The sequence below is a fragment of the Dipteris shenzhenensis genome, chromosome 30 (genome assembly GCF_047967505.1).
Source record: "Dipteris shenzhenensis isolate YYH24624 ecotype China chromosome 30, Dip_SZ_1.0, whole genome shotgun sequence".
Taxonomy (NCBI): domain Eukaryota; kingdom Viridiplantae; phylum Streptophyta; class Polypodiopsida; order Gleicheniales; family Dipteridaceae; genus Dipteris; species Dipteris shenzhenensis.
Genome location: NC_141625.1, coordinates 34915698 through 34936433, shown reverse-complemented (window position 1 = coordinate 34936433; position 20736 = coordinate 34915698). Strand labels below are relative to the sequence as shown.

The 20736-nt window shown below is 44.5% G+C and overlaps 2 protein-coding genes across 2 annotated transcripts in view; both read left to right on the top strand.

Moving 5' to 3' along the window:
• Window positions 1-9790, top strand: part of LOC147882030 (uncharacterized) — a 41695-nt gene extending 31905 nt beyond the window's left edge. Inside the window, exon 5 of the mRNA XM_087401912.1 lies at window positions 7297-9790. Within this exon, the coding sequence (XP_087258038.1) occupies window positions 7297-9738 (2442 nt within the window). The 3' untranslated portion in view covers window positions 9739-9790. The remainder of the gene's footprint in view (window positions 1-7296) is intronic.
• Window positions 9791-10413: 623 nt separating this feature from the next.
• On the top strand, window positions 10414-12588 carry LOC147882029 (protein BZR1 homolog 1-like; the record flags this gene model as incomplete). The annotated part of the gene is given in 3 exon segments (XM_087401503.1): window positions 10414-10564; window positions 10567-11010; window positions 11013-12588. Coding segments are annotated over 3 exon segments (801 nt in total), but the record flags the coding sequence as incomplete, so codon positions are not given.
• Window positions 12589-20736: the final 8148 nt, after the last annotated feature.

The window sequence follows — 20736 nt, the reverse complement described above, 5'->3', positions numbered from 1 at the left end:
TGATTCCGCTTTCTTCATTTGTTGTCTCTGTAAATAACAAGAATGATTTAAGTGTGTTTGAACACCGAGAATTGAGAACGTTGTTAGATTATTTCATGTATGTATTCCCTGCACAACTGCCGGAAGGTTTACCTCCAGAACGGGCAGTAGATCATCGCATAGACTTAGTACCTGGGGCTCAACCTATTAGTGTTCCACCTTATAGGATGAGCCAGCTAGAGGAGGATGAGTTAGCTTCACAGCTACAGGATTACTTGAATATGGGCTATATTCGCCCAAGTAAATCACCTTGGGGAGCACCTGTCCTCTTAAGAAAGAAGAAAGATTCTACATGGAGAATGTGTATAGATTATAAACGACGGAATAAAGTGACAATTAAGAATCGATATCCTCTATCTCGTTCCGATGATCTAATAGACTGTTTGGCCAGAGCAAAGTATTTCACTAAGATTGATTTGCGTACGGGTTATCACTAAATCCGTATCTATGCTAAACACATAGATAGAACCGCATTCCGAACTAGGTATGGCCACTACGAGTTTCTTGTATTACGTTTTGGTTTGACCAATGCTCCTGCCACCTTCCAGCAAATGATGAACGATTTGTTCCGAGATTTTCTGGGCAAATTCGTTGTAGTGTTCTTAGATGACATCTTGGTATATAGCCGAACGCTCGAGGATCACATAGGACACCTCCGGATTGTCTTAATTATTCTAAGACAGCATAAGCTCTATGCCAAGATGAGTAAATGTGACTTCTTTATGAAGGAGATCATTTACTTAGGACACAAGATTTCTTCTGAAGGTATTAGCATTGCTTTGGATCGTATCCAGAAGGTTTTAGAATGGCCGATCCCTCAGACTATGAAACAACTTCGCTCTTTCCTAGGATTTACGGTATTTCTATGGAAGTCTATGCGTGATTATTCACACATCACGGCACCCCTGACAAACATATTGAAAGGTCGTGGACGTAGGTCTACCCAGCCAATCTCTTGGAATGATGCATTGAACAAGGCTTTTGAAACCTTCAAGTTTTCTATCAACGAAGCACCCGTTCTTGCATTACCCGATCCTACCCGGCCTTATGTTTTAGAAGTTTTCTATCAAGGAAGCACCCGTTCTTGCATTACCCGATCCTACCCGGCCTTATGTTTTAGAGTAAATGCATGAATAACCAACTATTTGTGTTAACAATGAGGATATTTTTGTAGGAGCAGGTCTCAATAAGAGCTTTTCACGAGAAAACATGGTGCGAGTATGATATCCTTCAATTTCTCAAATACAGGAGGTTCGGTACCTGCAACTGGACTCAACGCAGGGCCATTCGCTAGTGAACGAGCGCGGGGACTTCAGTCTTATGATCACTAAGCATTGCCACAAGCTAAGGATGGTACGGTTAAAAGCTGACGGCAGCCTATCACAGGAGCAACTCTCTTGGATTGCGAATCTCACACAACTAAGGTCTCTGTATGTGAAGGCCGGCAGCTTTGCAGGCATCTCAAAGGTACGTTCATAAGCATTCCTGTCTATCTCTAATTGAGAATTTCGAAAGTAGGGAGGGATGGAGCATCTTGAATACTTAAAGCGCTATGAAAGTAACATGCTAAAATGGTGTTCATGTTATGATACACGAGATGTATGAGACTGCAGAAAACCTGATATAGTGAAAGGACAGCTTTTCAGAAATCTTTGCCTAAGTCAATAAATACCTGAGGCTTTGATGGTCAGTCTTGACCATGAATTCAGCCCCACACAAACAGTGTTTCCATATGGTTAGCACATGAATTACAGCCTATAATTCTTTCTCATAAACAGTCATTCGGAGCTTGGCATTGTGCAATAGTTGGCTCTCAAAAGCTACTACATGACCCTCTTGGCTTAGGACTCTTGGCTTAGGACAGCACCTATGCCTTCCCCACATGCATCACACTCCATCACAAAAGGTTTATGCAAATGTAACACAGGGTCACTGCTGATTGCATCCTTTAGCTTTTGAAAGGCTTCTTTCTGCTGTTTCGCCTTTTAAATGATTCCTTTCCTAGAAAGGTTATGCAATGGCAATATAAGCAAAGCATTTTGATGAATCGCTTGTAGTATGAGCACAGACGAACAAAACTTCTGACTTCATGCACGGAAGTCAACTTTGGCCAACCTTAATGGCTTGTATCTTTGTAGGATCATACACACTTCAGCCTTTGACGCAATATGGACCAGATAGTGAACTTCAACTAGAAAGAATTCACTCTTCTACCATTTATGTAGAGCTTATGGTTCCCGAGCTCTTCAAACACAATGGCTAGTGCTTCCTATTTTCAGCCTTATTCTTGGAAAACACCATAATATCATCAAAGAACACCTCAGTAAACTTCTTGTGTGTGTTCTAACAGTCTGATCCATTCAATTGAAGGTAGTAGGTGCATTGGTGAGATGTAAAGGCCATCACTAAGTACTCATACAATCCGGACGTGGGAAGGCTATTTTATGTATGTCCTCTAGGACTATTTGATGGGATATCTCAAGGTGTATGCCCCAGGCACACCTTGGTTTCTATGTGTGTGTGCTAGAGGCACAGTTAGGTGCCCATAAGCATTGTTAGGTGGTAGATGCCACATAGGATGATTGAGAGATTCTAGGAGCTGATTGAGGAGATAATTGTGGAGCTCAGAGGTCATCAGTGATGTCAGTGATCATGTAAGAGGTGCCTACATAAGGACCTCACCTTTCTTCATTCCATAAGCAAGAATTCTCATTTTGTGTTCACTTCATGCTTTCCCTTCAGTTCCCCAACATGGTATCAGAGCCCTATGATCCTCCTTGAGCCCATTTGTGCCACATCATCTTCTTCTTCTCCATCTTCTTCTTCTTCTTCATCTTCACCATTTCTTCCCCTTCTTCCCAAAACTTGCTAGAGCTTGTTCTCCCTCGTCGCTTCACCATTCTCCAAGTCCTTCTGGCTGGAGATACCCCTCGTATGGGCGAACTTTCACCTGCAAGGAATTGAAGAAAGGACGTCGCTGCTGGTCGCCATTTCCCGAAAATCGTCGAAACTCTCTTCTGCGTATTCTCTGTTTCTGCTCCACCTTTCTCTAATTCCTTTTAGGGGAAGCTTCTCCATACCTTGGGCTATCTTGTGTTGAAATTTGAGCAGCAATGGCTGCATATTCAAGGAGAAAACACGGAAAAAACAGTCGACTTTCAAGCAACTAGCTATGGCGATGTGATGCGGAATTGCGCCTCTCCTCCTCAGTGGCTCTTCTCTGGTATATGAGCTTTGTTTCTACCTAGAAAGTTCTTTTTTATTTGCTTTGAAGAGTGAGATACAAGTCCTCCAAGTTCAGGCCTCTATTTTGGACAGTTTTGACAAGGTTGTGAGTTTGATGCTACATTAGATGCTACTTTAGCATTTCTGATGTTTTAAAGTGATGAATAGCATTAGTACAACTGTGGCTACAGCTTTGTTTTAAGTTGCTATACCTGGATTTGCTTGGAATGCTTTCATTTAGCCACTTCTATGAAGCATGGAAGATGAAGCATCATTTCCATTATGATTTGTAGTATGGAATTTGGTTACAAGTCTTTGCTACACTAAATGCTTGTACTTTGAAAGCCTTTAACTCTTTCTAGCCTTGTAAGAGAGTAGACACTGCCCAATTCTTGGGTTAGACCCTCTCATGACTTGCTTATGCAAAATATGTGGAAAGCCAAATCATAAAGCAAATGTCTTGTTATGCTACAATGGAAGAGAATGCCAACATGGCTTCCTTGCTGCAGATTGCCAAGATAATGGTTGCCAAAAAGGAAGCAACTACAAAGCCAGAAACTGCCAATCTACTTTCAGTTGATGTGCCTCCACAAGATGAGGCATCCTATGAAGATTATGCTTTTTGAACCATCTCCATATATGCTCCAGATCTCTCTTTTTATGTTGAGTCAAGGTACTCAGGCTGGATAGTCCTCCAAAATGAATGAAATAAACTATTGTGTGTTTTGTAAACACCTCTGGTCACCATATGATGTACGCCATGTGTATGTGTTTTGCTCCATGGTACCTCCTGCAGACATTGTGTACATGCATTGTGTACATGCAGGGGAGATAGCCATTGGAAGGTCTTTTGTATCCCTTTTGTTTACTTCACACCCTTGGGAACCCCTTGCTAGCATGAGAACCTAGCCATAGATTTATCCTTGACTACCATGAGGTGGCATGAGAAACTATGAGACTAGATGTATCCTTGACATAGCCTGAGGCATTCCCTTGAGGGGGGGTATGATGGGATATCTCAAGGTGTATGCCCCAGGCACACCTTGGTTTCTATGTGTGTGTGCTAGAGGCACAGTTAGGTGCCCATAAGCACTGTTAGGTGGTAGATGCCACATAGGATGATTGAGAGATTCTAGGAGCTGATTGAGGAGATGATTGTGGAGCTCAGAGGTCATCAGTGATGTCAGTGATCATTAAGAGGTGCCTACATAAGGACCTCACATTTCTTCATTCCATAAGCAAGAATTCTCATTTTGTGTTCACTTCATGCTTTCCCTTCAGTTCCCCAACACTATTCTATCTGATGGGAGCCACTTTTGAGATCAATGCATATTATCAGTAAAAGCATCATCAAAGAGGAATAAGGCATCATGATTATGTAGCTTTTCTCAAGCTTTTAACAAGACTTTGCTTTAGGATTCTTGGTAGTGTTTCGAAGAAAGAGGGCTTTGCAGGTAAGCGGAGTATGCTGAGAATGAGAGCGGAGATTTGCAGGGGAAAAAGGCTGAGAAGGGAGTGGAGGTCTGTGTGGAAAGGAGGCGGAGTTGAGGCTGAAGCTGGAGTTAAGAGCTGGGAGAAAGAGGAGTTGAGATCTCCGTGAGAAAGGGGGACTGAAAGGGAGGCTGAGAACTGCGTAGTATGGGAGCTGTAGAAGGCTTTGTCGTGCTGCTACAATCTTCCTTGTTTCTTTGTCCTTTGTAAGGAGCAAAGCCACAAGGTCTTCAAAAGGAGTAGCTGCCAAGACTATGCTCAAAACCGGGAATACCTCTCATACTCTTTGTGAGTACTGCTATCGTATCTTCGTCATTCTGGTTCACACTCTAGGGCTATTCTATCTGATGGGAGCCACTTTTGAGATCAATGCATATTATCAGTAAAAGCATCATCAAAGAGAAATAAGGCATCATCAAAGAGGAATAAGGCATCATGATTATGTAGCTTTTCTCAAGCTTTTAATAAGACTTTGCTTTAGGCTCCTTTGTAGTGTTTCGAAGAAAGAGGGCTTTGTAGGTAAGCGGAGTATGCTGAGAATGAGAGCGGAGATTTGCAGGGGAAAAAGGCTGAGAAGGGAGTGGAGGTCTGTCTGGAAAGGAGGCTGAAGCTGGAGTTAAGAGCTGGGAGAAAGAGGAGTTGAGATCTCCGTGAGAAAGGGGGACTGAAAGGGAGGCTGAGAACTGCGTAGTATGGGAGCTGTAGAAGGCTTTGTCGTGCTGCTACATTCTTCCTTGTTTCTTTGTCCTTTGTAAGGAGCAAAGCCACAAGGTCTTCAAAAGGAGTAGCTGCCAAGACTATGCTCAAAACCGGGAATACCTCTCATACTCTTTGTGAGTACTGCTATCGTATCTTCGTCATTCTGGTTCACACTCTAGGGCTATTCTATCTGATGGGAGCCACTTTTGAGATCAATGCATATTATCAGTAAAAGCATCATCAAAGAGAAATAAGGCATCATCAAAGAGGAATAAGGCATCATGATTATGTAGCTTTTCTCAAGCTTTTAATAAGACTTTGCTTTAGGCTCCTTTGTAGTGTTTCGAAGAAAGAGGGCTTTGCATGTAAGCGGAGTATGCTGAGAATGAGAGCGGAGATTTGCAGGGGAAAAAGGCTGAGAAGGGAGTGGAGGTCTGTGTGGAAAGGAGGCTATCTTATCTTCGTCATTCTGGTTCACACTTGAGGCTAGCTAGTTGTTGGACAAGAGATCCAAATTCGCCAAGTGGTCACTTAGCTCATCATCATCACTCATCTTAAGGTCATAAAGTATCAACTTCAAAAAAAGAATTTGTGATCTTATTTCCAAAGATACCTTCAAGTCTTTCCCAGATTTGCTTTGCAGTAGACTTGAGATCGGTATAGTGTACTAGAGAATCAACAAGTCCAAGCCCAATGATGGCTATGGCTCTTTGATTGATTTTCTTCATATCTAAGGTGGTTCCTCTCCGGTAACAACCTCCCAAAGTCTTTCTCGCATGAGAAGTAATTGCTTCTTAGTTTGCCATGTGGGAAATCCATTACCATAGAATTTCTCCACGAGTGATGCACTAGATGATAGTGCCATGATATCAAAATGCAGCCTCAAACAAATGCTATCAGTTGAAGAAAAAAGAGAGTGAAGCAACACGGGCATCAATCAAGCAAAATCGACCTGAAGTAGCGGATATGTCCAGGACAGATCAGGGTGAAATGGTAGGGCAGATAACATACATCCGGTTCACCAGATGACTTAAATGTGTTACCGTCCCCATGAATATTTGCACTCGTGGAACTATTAGTGAACGGACGGGATCTTCCTTGTTTTTCAAATATATATTTGTCGATTTTGTCTCCCAATAATATCTCAACCACTAAGCTTTTCTCTCTCTACCTTTGTGAATAGATTGTGAATTAAGAAACTTAGATATATTTTCCCATACAATCTTTGAATGAGCAGTTCTCATCCCACTAGCATTATTGTCTGTGATAGCATTCAACAAAAAACAATCAATGACTGGCTATTTTGTATGTGTGGTAGTCTTTTCTTGATTTAGCACTGAGTGTACTTATATATATATATCGATATCTATTGTTAGATTATGAAATTAGTGTTATATCCGAATGTCAACCGTGTGGAAAATTCCATGAAAGAACGTATATTAAGAATCATATCCCCAAATTACACCCCAATTGGAAGATTACTTATACATGTATCAAACAAGCAAACACTTTCATAAAAAACACTCCGTCATTTTTGTCAATAATAGGTGGAAAACTCCATAAATATTTGAATAAAGCCTAAATCCACTAAAAATGTTGTTCATGTGCTGCTAATGTATGCTCACACATGTACATTATCTGGTTATCTTGTTGGTTTTGGGATCACTCAGTGAAACATAAAAATGGATCAAACATGCAACCGTCTTTCACATATTATCTGGTTATCTTGTGTAGTGGGATGCTTTCCACTTATTTATGCACAGGAAAAACAAAACCTATGATAAAAGTCTTAAGATTTATTGATTGTACTTCTGAAATTTGATGAGAATTTGTGATTCGCAGATTCTCTCTCCGCTCCGGGCTTTCACAGTCATTGTTGACAAAGAGATGAATCGTTACATGCATCACGATATCCCGGCCTTGCTCCTCCAACGCTCTACTCTCCGTCTGCTCCACCTCAATGGATTCCACGACAAGCTGTTGCCATGCTGGATCCAGCACCTGAGCTCCTTGGCACAGCTGGACCTCTCGGAGTGCACGGGCCTCGGAGAACTCCCCAAAGAGCTCGGGCAGCTGGGCTCCTTGACAGGGCTGGACCTCTCCGGGTGCACGGGCCTCACAGAACTCCCTAAAGAACTCGGGCAGCTGGGCTCCTTGACACGGCTGGGCCTCTCCGGGTGCACGGGCCTCACAGAACTCCCTAAAGAACTCGGGCAGCTGGGCTCCTTGACACGGCTGGGCCTCTCCGGGTGCACGGGCCTCGCAGAACTCCAGAAAGAGCTCGGGCAGCTGGGCTCCTTGACAGGGCTGGACCTCTCCGGGTGCACGGGCCTCGCAGAACTCCCGAAAGAGCTCGGGCAGCTGGGCTCCTTGACAAGGCTGGACCTCCCCGGGTGCACGGGCCTTGCAGAACTCCCGAAAGAGCTCGGGCAGCTGGGCTCCTTGACACGGCTGGGCCTCTCCGGGTGCACGGGCCTCGCAGAACTCCCGAAAGAGCTCGGGCAGCTGGGCTCCTTGACATGGCTGGGCCTCTCCGGGTGCACGGGCCTCGCAGAACTCCCGAAAGAGCTCGGGCAGCTGGGCTCCTTGACACGGCTGGGCCTCTCCGGGTGCACGGGCCTCGCAGAACTCCCGAAAGAGCTCGGGCAGCTGGGCTCCTTGACAGGGCTGGACCTCCCCGGGTGCACGGGCCTCGCAGAACTCCCGAAAGAGCTCGGGCAGCTGGGCTCCTTGACAGGGTTGGACCTCGACGGGTGCACGGGCCTCGCAGAACTCCCGAAAGAGCTCGGGCAGCTGGGCTCCTTGACACGGCTGGGCCTCTGCGGGTGTACGGGCCTCGCAGAACTCCCGAAAGAGCTCGGGCAGCTGGGCTCCTTGATAGGGCTGGACCTCTCCGGGTGCACGGGCCTCGCAGAACTCCCTAAAGAGCTCGGGCAGCTGGGCTCCTTCACATGGCTGGACCTCTACAGGTGCACGGGCCTCGCAGAACTCCCGAAAGAGCTCGGGCAGCTGGGTTCCTTGACATGGCTGGGCCTCTCCCGGTGCACGGGCCTCGCAGAACTCCCGAAAGAGCTCGGGCAGCTGGGCTCCTTGACATGGCTGGACCTCTACGGGTGCACGGGCCTTGCAGAACTCCCGAAAGAGCTCGGGCAGCTGGGCTCCTTGACACGGTTGGGCCTCTATGGGTGCACGGGCCTCGCAGAACTCCCGAAAGAGCTCGGGCAGCTGGGCTCCTTGATAGGGCTGGACCTCTCCGGGTGCACGGGCCTCGCAGAACTCCCTAAAGAGCTCGGGCAGCTGGGCTCCTTGACAGGGCTGGACCTCTCCGGGTGCACGGGCCTCGCAGAACTCCCGAAAGAGCTCGGGCAGCTGGGCTCCTTGACAGGGCTGGACCTCCCCGGGTGCACGGGCCTTGCAGAACTCCCGAAAGAGCTCGGGCAGCTGGGCTCCTTGACACGGCTGGGCCTCTCCGGGTGCACGGGCCTCGCAGAACTCCCGAAAGAGCTCGGGCAGCTGGGCTCCTTGACACGGCTGGGCCTCTCCGGGTGCACGGGCCTCGCAGAACTCCCGAAAGAGCTCGGGCAGCTGGGCTCCTTGACAGGGCTGGACCTCTCCGGGTGCACGGGCCTCGCAGAACTCCCGAAAGAGCTCGGGCAGCTGGGCTCCTTGACAGGGCTGGACCTCCCCGGGTGCACGGGCCTCGCAGAACTCCCGAAAGAGCTCGGGCAGTTGGGCTCCTTGACAGGGCTGGACCTCGACGGGTGCACGGGCCTCGCAGAACTCCCGAAAGAGCTCGGGCAGCTGGGCTCCTTGACACGGCTGGGCCTCTGTGGGTGCACGGGCCTCGCAGATCTCCCGAAAGAGCTCGGGCAGCTGGGCTCCTTGATAGGGCTGGACCTCTCCGGGTGCACGGGCCTCGCAGAACTCCCTAAAGAGCTCGGGCAGCTGGGCTCCTTGACATGGCTGGACCTCTACAGGTGCACGGGCCTCGCAGAACTCCCGAAAGAGCTCGGGCAGCTGGGCTCCTTGACATGGCTGGGCCTCTCCTGGTGCACGGGCCTCGCAGAACTCCCGAAAGAGCTCGGGCAGCTGGGCTCCTTGACATGGCTGGACCTCCACGGGTGCACGGGCCTTGCAGAACTCCCGAAAGAGCTCGGGCAGCTGGGCTCCTTGACAAGGCTGGTCCTCTCCGGGTGCACGGGCCTCGCAGAACTCCCTAAAGAGCTTGGGCAGCTGGCCTCCTTGACAGGGCTGGACCTCGCCACCTCAATACCCGAGCAGTAGCGCAGACTGTATAGCTCCTGGAAGCAGCTCACTACGTCTTGCCTAGTGCGAGCCGCAATCTAAGAAATGACCCCTTGCCTGGAAACTCTGCTCCAGCCTGAAGAACCTGCTTGAAATCAGCCGCCAGGGTCTTCTCAACCGACCTCCACTCCTGCATTTTGGGAAGTTCTCTGATCGGCAATACAATGTGATTCTAGCTCAAATACAGCTCATGGCAAGTGCATGATAACTTGCAAGCCCAAAACAGAAATGCAGACTGATTTTGATTTTCTCCAACTTCGATCGATCGAACAACCAATCTGGTTTCGTCCGTCGTCGATAATCAATCTGTTTTCGTCCGTCGTCGATCGATCAAACAATCAATCTGCTTTCGTCCGTCGTCACCTCTCTCTCGTAGCTAACTAAACAATTAATCTGGTGTGATTGTCTGTCGTCTCTCCATCAATCAAACAATCAATCTGGTGTCGTCCGTCGTCACCTCTCTCTTGTATCTAACAATCGGGTGTTGTCCGCCGTCACCTCCCACCCCTTCCACTCTACCGATCAGTATATCTCCCCATCCCCCTCCACCATGTCCGCGTCGATGCCTCCCTCTATGACCTTTTCTCTATGTACAGCATGGACAACTCTCAGGACAGGAAACTATAGGAGAACTTTTAGGGGACAAGGAGATGAAAATGCAGAGATAGTGGAAAATACACCAACTCCAAGGAGCGCGAGAACAGCAAACGCCGCGCCATCGCCGCTCGCATCTTCGCTGGCCTCCGCCAGTTCGGGAACTACAAGCTCCGCAAGCACTGTGACAACAACGAGGTCCTCAAGGCCTTGATCGAGTAGATGTCTGCATCTCCTCCACCGCCAGCCCTGCTTCCTCCTCCTACCAGGGCCCCGGCGATGGAATGCCTCTTCTCCCATGGCTCAAAGGATTGTCTTCGGGAGCTTCAGCTGCAACAGCAGCAGCAACAATGGCTACCTCCGGCGCGGTGAATCGGAACGCCGGGATGCTTTCCCTTCAGATCGTGCGCGCAGGGAGCTTTAGCGCTCCTGTCACCCCTCCGCTCAGCTCGCCCAGGCTCTCCTACGTCAAGCCCGACTGGCCAGAAATCAGCGCCAAAGGCAGTGGCGATGCCTTGGCTGATTGTGCCGCTGCTGCCTTCTGCAATGCTTGGCCTCAGAGCCTCTTCCTCTCCGGTACCTCCACTCCCACGCACCCTTCCCTCGTCTCCGGAGCCCCCACCCCCTCGCCTTTCTTCGCCTCAGGCACTTCCACCCCCACTCCGGCGCTTGCACGCCCACTCACCGTCCACCCCTCAGCGCCATCCGGGCTGTGCCTCTCCACTTCGCAGCCGCAGCTGCAGCCGCAAATCTGTCTTTCCACGCGGATGCTACCTCGGGCGCATCTTACGTACGACCAGCCCAGGACGCCGAGCGTCCTGGCACACAGCCTCCGATTTCGACAAGGCTTGCACGTCTGGACTGAAGATGGATTCTACAGGCCCAAAGCTGGATCTCGCGAGCAGAGGAAACGAATGTACAACGGGGCTACTACGAGTATACAAGGCCCAGGGACGGCACGGGACAACTTCCCGAATGGCTACTTCGATCAATCGAAAGGGAAGGTACCGGACAACTTCCCGAACGGCTACTTCGATCAGTCGAAAGGGGGGTGGATTTACAAGAACGGAGAGGCGGAGCAAGCGATGAGAGATCTTGCGAGTGCAGTACCAGATGCAAGAAGCATAGGGACGGAGAGTTTCAGGATGGAAATGGAGATGGATGTTGCAAGGAGAAGGCAAAGGATGACGAACTTAGTGAAGCCATGGGAGGGAGAGACCATTCATGAGGTCTCTCTTGGAGAAGAAGACTTGGAGCTTACTCTGGGAAACTCCACAACCAAAGGTGCAGTTGCTCCTTCTGAGATTTCATCCAGAGCCACTTCCATGTCCATTGATTGAGGCTTTCTTTCATATTTGCTTCAGATTGATGCTTGCTTCAGATCCAGATTGATTAATGCTTCCATTGGGAGTTTGTCTTTCATATTTGCTTAGATTGATGCTCAAGCATCAGGTCCAGATTCACCATTCGGACCTCCCTGATCAAAATGCTAGCCTTGATTGATTTCTTTTTTGGGAGCTCTTCACAGCTCTATCTGTAGGTTGCTTGGGCTCTTCCTCCTCAGTTTCACAAAGATCTCCTTCATCATATTTCTATCTTATGTATCGAGGATGTATCTCTGCTGCTTGTGGACGTAGGAGCTCAGCAAGTAAAGGGAAGTCAAGAGCAATGATCTTTACATATTTTTGCAATTACCAATCAACATGTGACAACATTGGGTAATGTACTAGCAAAACAAATGTGTCAATAGATATGTGTTGAATCTATTATTAAAAAATCTCAAGTGTCCTTGAGCTTCTTTATATGTTATCTAAAATCAGTTGCATATAAAATGAAATTTAGAATGCTTTTTAGCCCACTAGGATGATTTATTGTAAACAACCAACCAAATATATATCTTCCTAAGTTGTATTTGCATCTCTAGATATCACTTAATTTTAAGTTTGAACACTGACACTATCATGCACGTGTTTTTGAGTTGTGATGTCGATTTTATATTGTTAACCATATACATAGTGCTAAAGCGGGGGATATTGAAATGTTGATAACGTAGCTTTGAATGATACTAATAGAGTTACAGAAGATAAGTAATTGGAGTACAAAGAAATTTGTTTTCCAATTGCATCCTTTGCTAATACTTGAAATAGAACATCTTCTCTATGGGACAATGCTTCTTGCAATGTGTATCATGCAACCACCTTGAGTGCAATTACTTAAAATTATATATTTTTAAAATTTGGATTATTTGTCTTTCCTTGGAAACAAATCCATGTCACCTTTCCGCTTGCTTTTTGGGGTCCCTTTGTCCATGTGAAGAGAATTATAAGCAAAAATGTGTATCTCTAAAGGAGTACTACATGATGTAGAAATATCTTGTTGAAAGTAGATTTGTAGAAGGCCTTGTCATTCTTGCGCTTGCACTTTGCTTCCTCTTACTTCATGGTCTCATTGTCCATGTAAAAAGAGAATTATAAGCATAAATGTGTTCATTTTATGTCTAAATTAGGACATTGCATGACTCACAAATATCTTGTTAGAAGTGGACTTGAAGGCCCTGAACCAAATATGATCTCTTCAAAGAAATTTCCTTATGAAATTGAGGATATCCGAACCAAATATGATCTCTTCAAAGAAATTTCCTTATAAAATTGAGGATATCCAAACCTCGACATTGTGATGAACCAAATATGAACTCTTCAAAGAAATTTCCTTATGAAATTGAGGATATCCAAACCTCGACATTGTGCTGAGATATACATATTGATTATGATGATGAGAAACCAATGATCTCTTTTTGTTTTTGTAGGAAAAGAAAAATAGAATTTATATAAAAAAAGGAAAAATACAAAAGGATAAAAACCAGTTGTCTATACGGACAAAATCGATTTGGAGCTGAAATATTTGGTGAGCCCTAAAACTAATTTGGAGCTGAAATATTTGAGGAGCCCTAAAACCTGTTGCTGAACCTATTGAGGAAAATCAAGAGGTGCTTTGTGGTGATGGAAGATTCCAAGGTTGCGAATTCTCCATGTGTTGTAAATCACTTCAAATCTAACAAGATTCCAGAGTTGCAGTTGGGAGTCATTCAAACGACCTCTATCGCCAAGAAGGGCTATGTCCTAAGAGAATCACACATGTATTTGAGCCCTAGCTAGCCATTTTAGTGTGGCTCCATATTCTATGGACCTACAACTCCAAAGTAGGGGAAAGTGTGTTTCGAGGCTAACTTTTTGTAATGATTGTCAGGATTATCAAGTTTCTTTATAGTGCAATGATAATGTATGGGAATCAATTCAATTGATATGGCAAATCTCCTATGGCACAATTTGCTAAGATGTGCATCTTGATTTTGACGACCCGCCAATGTTATGGAAGGTGTATGTTGTTGTGCAGTGAGATGTTGCTCATTGCTTTCATCTTGTGTAGCATATTATCACCCATAATTCAATTTCCACTTTCCACAGTTGTTGTCATCCAATTTTTTGTTTTGACCCAATAAAATATTATGTCATGAAAAATTTCCATTGTTGTAATGATGTTGAAAAGATCCGTTCGTGCTTATGAGATTCCCAAAAGTGTACATGTTGACACAAGAAGGATCTCACTAAAAAAACTCATAATTGAATGTTGGAGTATTAGTTTTATTCAAGCATGGTTTGAATAAGGATTTTTAAAGTTTGGGAGAAATTGGAGATGCTAGTTATTTTAAGATTGAAAAACAAAGGTACCTAGGATTGCTTTGCAAATTGTTCAGCATGTTTTGAGTAAGAACCCTTACTGTTGAAGAATATGTGTAAAGATTGGAATTACTCCAACATAGTGCGTTGTCCAAGAAGGCCCTCAATTATGATTGGGGAAAGGTTCTTCAACTTTAAATTTGGGTGCCATTTAATAAGTTTTTTTCCAAAGGATATAACAAACTTTGAGAATGATTTTGGTCCCTGAAATTTCTTGCTCCTACAAATTTGAACGTGGCCATTCTTTCTCAACTCTATTTAATCATGGTTTGATATAGAGGATCCTTTTTGTTTGAAGCACATAATTTCCTTTGGATATTGTACTTTTAAAAATGTCAAATATGATCTTAAAGAGGCCTAATGAAGCTTCAAATTTGCTTTGATGGCTTTGAAAAAGATTACAAAAGATGGCCTAGGCAAATCCTTTGAAGTTTTGGAATAGATGTTAAAAGGCTTTAGGATATGGCCTGGAAATTGATATTTTAGAGACCCTTAAAGGGATTTAGATATGGGCTTTAGAAACTTTTAAGAGGTCTCTAAACACCTTGGGAAAAGATCTTCAAAATGTGCTTTAAAGAACTTTTAAGAGGTCTCTAAAAACCTTGGGAAAATATATTTAAAACGTGTTGGAAAAGACTTTGAATTGTCTTTGAAAATGCTTTGAAGAGGGCCTTTGAAAGAGGCTCTGATGGCTTGGAAAAGCTTCAGAAAGGGCCCTAGAGAAAGCCTTGCAACTCAAAACTTTGTTCAAGGAAAAGAAGGGGGCAAAAGTAATTTATTACAAGTAGCCATGTATTAACATAAGCTAGGATAAAGCAATGTATTGCAACGTCATCAAGATAAAGTAAGGTAATCGATCATTTGCCACATGAAGGATGTACGAGAAGTATACAATTTGTGCCACATGATGGATAGGCTACCACGTGGCTTGTCTTCTTTGACTACTCTCCTTTGACTATCCAATCATTGCCAAACAATAAGATCTAGTTGTGTGAATGTTCATTGTTGGAGACTACTCTCTTGGTTTATGGATAGACTTACTAGAGTATTGTTGAGTGTGTGGTGAAGGTGGGATAGAAGAGGATGGTTGTGTCACACCATGATTTATCTAATTTTGTTGCATATAATGAATCCATGAATATGAGTCATTTTTTGGGTTTTTGGGCATCTTTATATCTAAATGGATCTATAAGAATAGATATTTTTCTTGTCAAGAAGCATAATTATGAGGCGTGCTTATGGTGCACAATTTGAAGAAATCAGTAGCTTGGATGTGTATTATGAAGCACATACCTTAGATCTGTATTATGAGGTTGTCCTCTAGGGAGTAAATAGGGGGCTCTAGAGGAGTAGTGCCACATCAGCACCTTATCCAACTGACTGCTACATCATCAGTGATTGGCCACATCATCATCCGACCATGTCATCATGACATGTGGTAGTGCCATGTCATCTGCCCAATCAACATCCATGTCATCAGTGCTACACAGACATACAACATGTGAAAACAGTGCCACATCACCATGTGCCACATCATTTTTTTTATCACTCCCCTTGGACAAAGTTTGGCATACATTTCACATGGCCATAACTTTTGATCCAGAGGGAATTTTGCGATAGTCCAAAAAGCAAAAATGCTACCAAATCATGCTCTACGCACTAAGCAGCTTGAATCTACATTTTGGATTATCCATAGGTAAGCATCATTGAATCCTCATCATTGGAACCACCTCCTGATCCATTGCAGCGCATCTAGTACATAAAATGAACGAACTAAAACTCATTTTGCTACATTTGATGCTTCGACGTGTAGTCTAGCTCTAGACTAGTGCATCCATAGAGGGGATTCAACTCCACCAAGCTGAGTAAGCAATTGCCACATTATTGTTGAGAAACCATGCTCAACATCATGTGATCATATGTGCATAGCCGTAACCCAATAGAGTGCTATAAAGGAAAGGGTTAGATGCCCTAACCCTAAAATGGTTTGTATACATTCTACATTTTCAACTAAATCTAGTGTACAGTTAGTCATTTGTGGTGTGCACTCTAGCTATGCCCTCTCTCCTCTTCTCCTCTCCCCTCTTCATATTTTGTCATGGCTGAGGCATTGTGTTCTGTATGAGAGAGTGTGAGAGATTGAGCGATTGAGAGTTCTTGAGCGATCTTGTGTTCATTCTTTTACTTCCGTTGAGTGATATAATTTCCGTCCTTTTGAAAAGTTTCTGTCCATTCGTTTGGTTCATTCTTCTTGAGGGTTTGTGAGAGCTTCTTCTCGAGTGATATTCACTTTTGTTCATTGAGAGAATTTCCATCCATGAGATGTATTCTCCTTGAGTTTCCATTCATTACTACGTGTGAGAGAGAGAGTTCCTTTAAGTGTTCAAGAGAGCTTGTCTTGAGAGATTCAGTGAGAAATAGTAGTTCTACAATCGGCTAAAGGCATGCTTAGCAACAACTCCTATCAAGCGGTCAAAACAAAGGCATCTCCATAGGCGTCCAAACCGACGGCTAGCAACCTCAACGCCAATCGAGCACCATCTTCTCACATCTGATCAGAATAACCGGATTCGTAAAGTAGTTGTTGTTGAAAACCAAACGTGTGGTTGGATCCAGTGGCATTGTTGCTTGTAAATTCACATTGCACAATTGTTGCAGCTGAGCAACGTACTGAGGATTAAGAGTTGGATCATTCACTTGCAGGTGATTAGAGAAGGATGAACAATGGGCTCTTCCAATCATGTGAGCACCTAACAACATTATCATCTCATCTTGTGACAGACCATGCGAAAGGAGGACCTGCGTCAGAATTGGGGTGGTGAACATTGGCAATGGCTCCTACAATGCCTATCAGTAGATGTTGCAGCCAAAACCTCCATCAACACAAAGCTCCATGGCAGCTAGCTAACGGCACTTCTCCTGCGCTAGCTACAACACTGCCACCATAGCCTAGTTCCACCAACGACATACTTATGTCCACCAGCAACGATGAACTCTCGACAAAAGCCAGCAGTAACTGTCTATCACCGACAGAGGTGACCTCTGGTAGCTAGCACGACACAGGCAAACAGTGATGGTGCGTCGCTCCTCCATGCTTAGCCTAGCCTATAGCAAGCTCAAGGACATGCAACAATGCCTCTATCATTAGCTGCGACCACAACAAAGCTCCCAGCTCCATCTCTTAAGCAGCCCCTCCACAACGCTGCAAGCCACGTCAACAGACCCTTCACCGAATTCCAACGCTCCTTCCTCAGATTATCTACATCACTCACGTCGATCTCAACAATTTTTCTTTGTCTTCAACTAAAGTAGAATATAGAGCACTCACTATAGGTGCATGTGAGGCTATATGGCTTAAATGACTATTGTCAGAAACAGAGTGCTTTGATGAATCAAAGCCAACAACAACATACTGTGATAACCAATCGGCTCAAGCATTGGACAAGAATCCAATATATCACTCCAGGACAAAGCATATTGATGTCAGAGAGCACTTTATCAGAGAAAGAGTGTTACTTGGTGACATCACACCGTAGCATTATGATAGATGTACCACACATTAGCATGGATCAGCCCACAGTTTTTTGATCATGCACATTTGATTGTAAGCCCTCAGCATGAGGCATATTTGATAGTAAGCCCTCAACATGAGGCACATTTAAGGATAAGCCCTCAGCATGAGGCAGTCCCATCTACATCAGCATAGTATGATTCCAGTGATACATAGCCACTTTCGTTCACTCATGGATCCGACTCCATTTACTGTCACGCCGGATGATGCATAGAAACAACACAAGTTCAATTATGGTCATGTAGATTTATGGAAGGTAAGTCCTCGATATGAGGACTTACTCTTGTGCCTCAATCTCCCCATGCTCACATGTTCTGCCACTTGTGGAGATACATGCCACAGTGCATTCAACTCTTCAGGTGATTCCATTCTAGCATCCATCATTGAGGCTTTCACCTTTGACACAGAGCATATCTTGGACATAGTTTTTGTTAACAGTATAGATCAGCAGATTAGTCTTCAAGACATTCCAGTATTGGCTCAGTCATGTTGCATTGCACCACCCTTGGATCCAGTGATCACCACCTCTTTCAATCAACATATCATTCCTCGGCATGGGGATATTTATGCATCAATGTAGTCTTGCCTGAGTGCAGTGAACATCATCAGGTTCAGACATAGTGCAGCCTGGAGAACCTCAGTGTTTTAGCATGCACTTATGGCTGTCGTATATACAGTCCATACTTAATGCAGATTAGTGGTTGGATCTAGGACTTTAGATCAATCTCTATGTCTGCATTTGGTACCTCATATGCCTTAGGGACGCCATATGATTTTTCAGTGGCATTCTAGGCTTCTAGGCCTTACTATTGTCAGCTTCACCTTGAGCCTTTGATAGATGCTACATCCCATGCCAATGGAGGTTTAGCATGCACACAGTAGATGATGTTCAGCTCATGCCAATTGAGCATACAGGTTTGACCAGTTGTTGTCCCTTGTCTGTGTTACAGGCCTTTTCTTTAGCAAAGCAGAATATCATACCTGCACCTACAGCCCCCTATTTTATGTAGCCCCTGTATCACTCTGCCCACACTGACTATGCGGTCTTCTTCAACCTTGCATCATTTAACAGAGATTATCCACATGATGGATAGGCTATCACATGCCTTGTCTTCTTTGACTAATCTCCTTTGACTATCCAATCATTGCCAAACAATAGGATCTAGCCTTTGTGTGAATATTCTATATATTACAGTTCTATCTTCACCGACAGTTCACACATCAATGTTTTGTAGTTGATTCAGATAGTGAAGAAAGCAAAGCATAAAAGTTGTATGATCCCATCAACCGCAAGGTCATTATCTCTAGGAATGTAATGTTTGATGAGGAATCAGAATGGAAAACCTCAAATACACAAGAGATGGACACACCGATTACTCAGTGCTCTATAGAAAAGATTGATGATGAAGAAGAGCAAGAATTGCGACAAGCACTCAAGAAGAGCCACATCAACTCAGATGGTCTACTAGAGAAAGCAGACCACTAGCGAGATTGACATATGCTCAGAAAGGCAAAGCATTTCATGTTCAAACCATTAACTATGCTATCATCATGGCTATCATCATGGCTACAGAAGCACCAATGTACTTCAAAGATGTAGTTGACAAGACAGAATAGCAAACTGCTATGAATGAAGAAATGGTCACTTTCTACAAGAGTACCACTTGGGAATATTTCAGCTTTTATTTTGACACAATACTCAAGGTATGAAGAGCATAATTTGTGCACTAGGTGTTTACTTTGTTGTATCAAAATTGTTTGCCACACACACACACATATACGCATACCAAGAATTTGCTAATATTATCGCATCTACATTTCTCCAATGGGCCCAAAACTTTGTACACGCCTCAACCTAGGTCGTATTAACTTGCATACAAAGTGGTGCACCCATCCCATAAGTACTTGTTCGGATAACACCTGCAAACGTATTTCATGACGATTGTGCATAACTCTAGGAACAAAATGGTGTATAATGTGCGATCGACTATGCAAAGCATATCCAATGGACACAAGACTTTGCACGTTCCTCAACCTAGGCAGTATTGACTTGTGTGCAAAGTGGCATCCCCATCCGATAAGTACTTGTTTGAAAAATACACCTAGGATCGTGTTTTTTGACGGTTCTACATGACACCAAGGCAAAAACGGTATTTAATACTCAATCTACCATGCAAAGCATATCCGATGGGCACAATACTTTGCACCTGCCTCAAAAGCGGTGATATGGTGTTCCATGCAAAGTGGAACGCCCATTCAATAAGTACTTGGTAGGATAATACACCTAAGAGCGTGTTCTTTGACGGATGTGCATAACACTAGGGGGAAAACGGTGTATAATGTGTGATCCCCCATGCAAAGCATAACCAATAGACACAATACTGTGCATGCACATCAACCTAGTTGAAATTGACTTTCTTTTAAAGTGGCTCCCCCATCCGATAAGTACTTTTAAGAATATCACACCTAGGACCATGTTTTTTATTGGTTGTCCATGACACTAAGGCAAAAACGTTGTTTTATGCTTGATTGACAATGCAACGCATATCTGATCGTCACAATACTTTGCACACATCTCAACCTAGGTATTATTGACTTACATGCAAAGAGCTTGTTGATGAGGATAAATACGCCCTTGAATAAAAGCACAGTTGTTGTATGACCACGATAGGATCGCTTTGACACCTGTGATTTTGCCCACATGTAAGTTTGCAAATAGTATAAAAAATCATATAATAATATATTAATAGTTTGCAAATGTGTATAGCAAGTGAGTAATGGGAAGTGGAAGTGGGAGTGAGGAGGGAGGAGTGGAATGGGAGAGGGGAGGTAATAGGGGTGTATGATAATAAGTATAAAAAATAGCATAATAATATATTAATAGTTTGCAAATGGCAAGTGAGTAATGGGAAGTGGACATGACAGGGGAGGGAGGAATGGAATGGGAGAGGGGGAGGTAATAGGGGAGTAGGATAATAAGGGAGTGAAATGAGTGAGGGGAGTTAATAGGGGATGAAAAAGAGGAGGGTGAGATGGGGAAATATGGGATTTTGGGTCCAATGGGAGATTGGGATG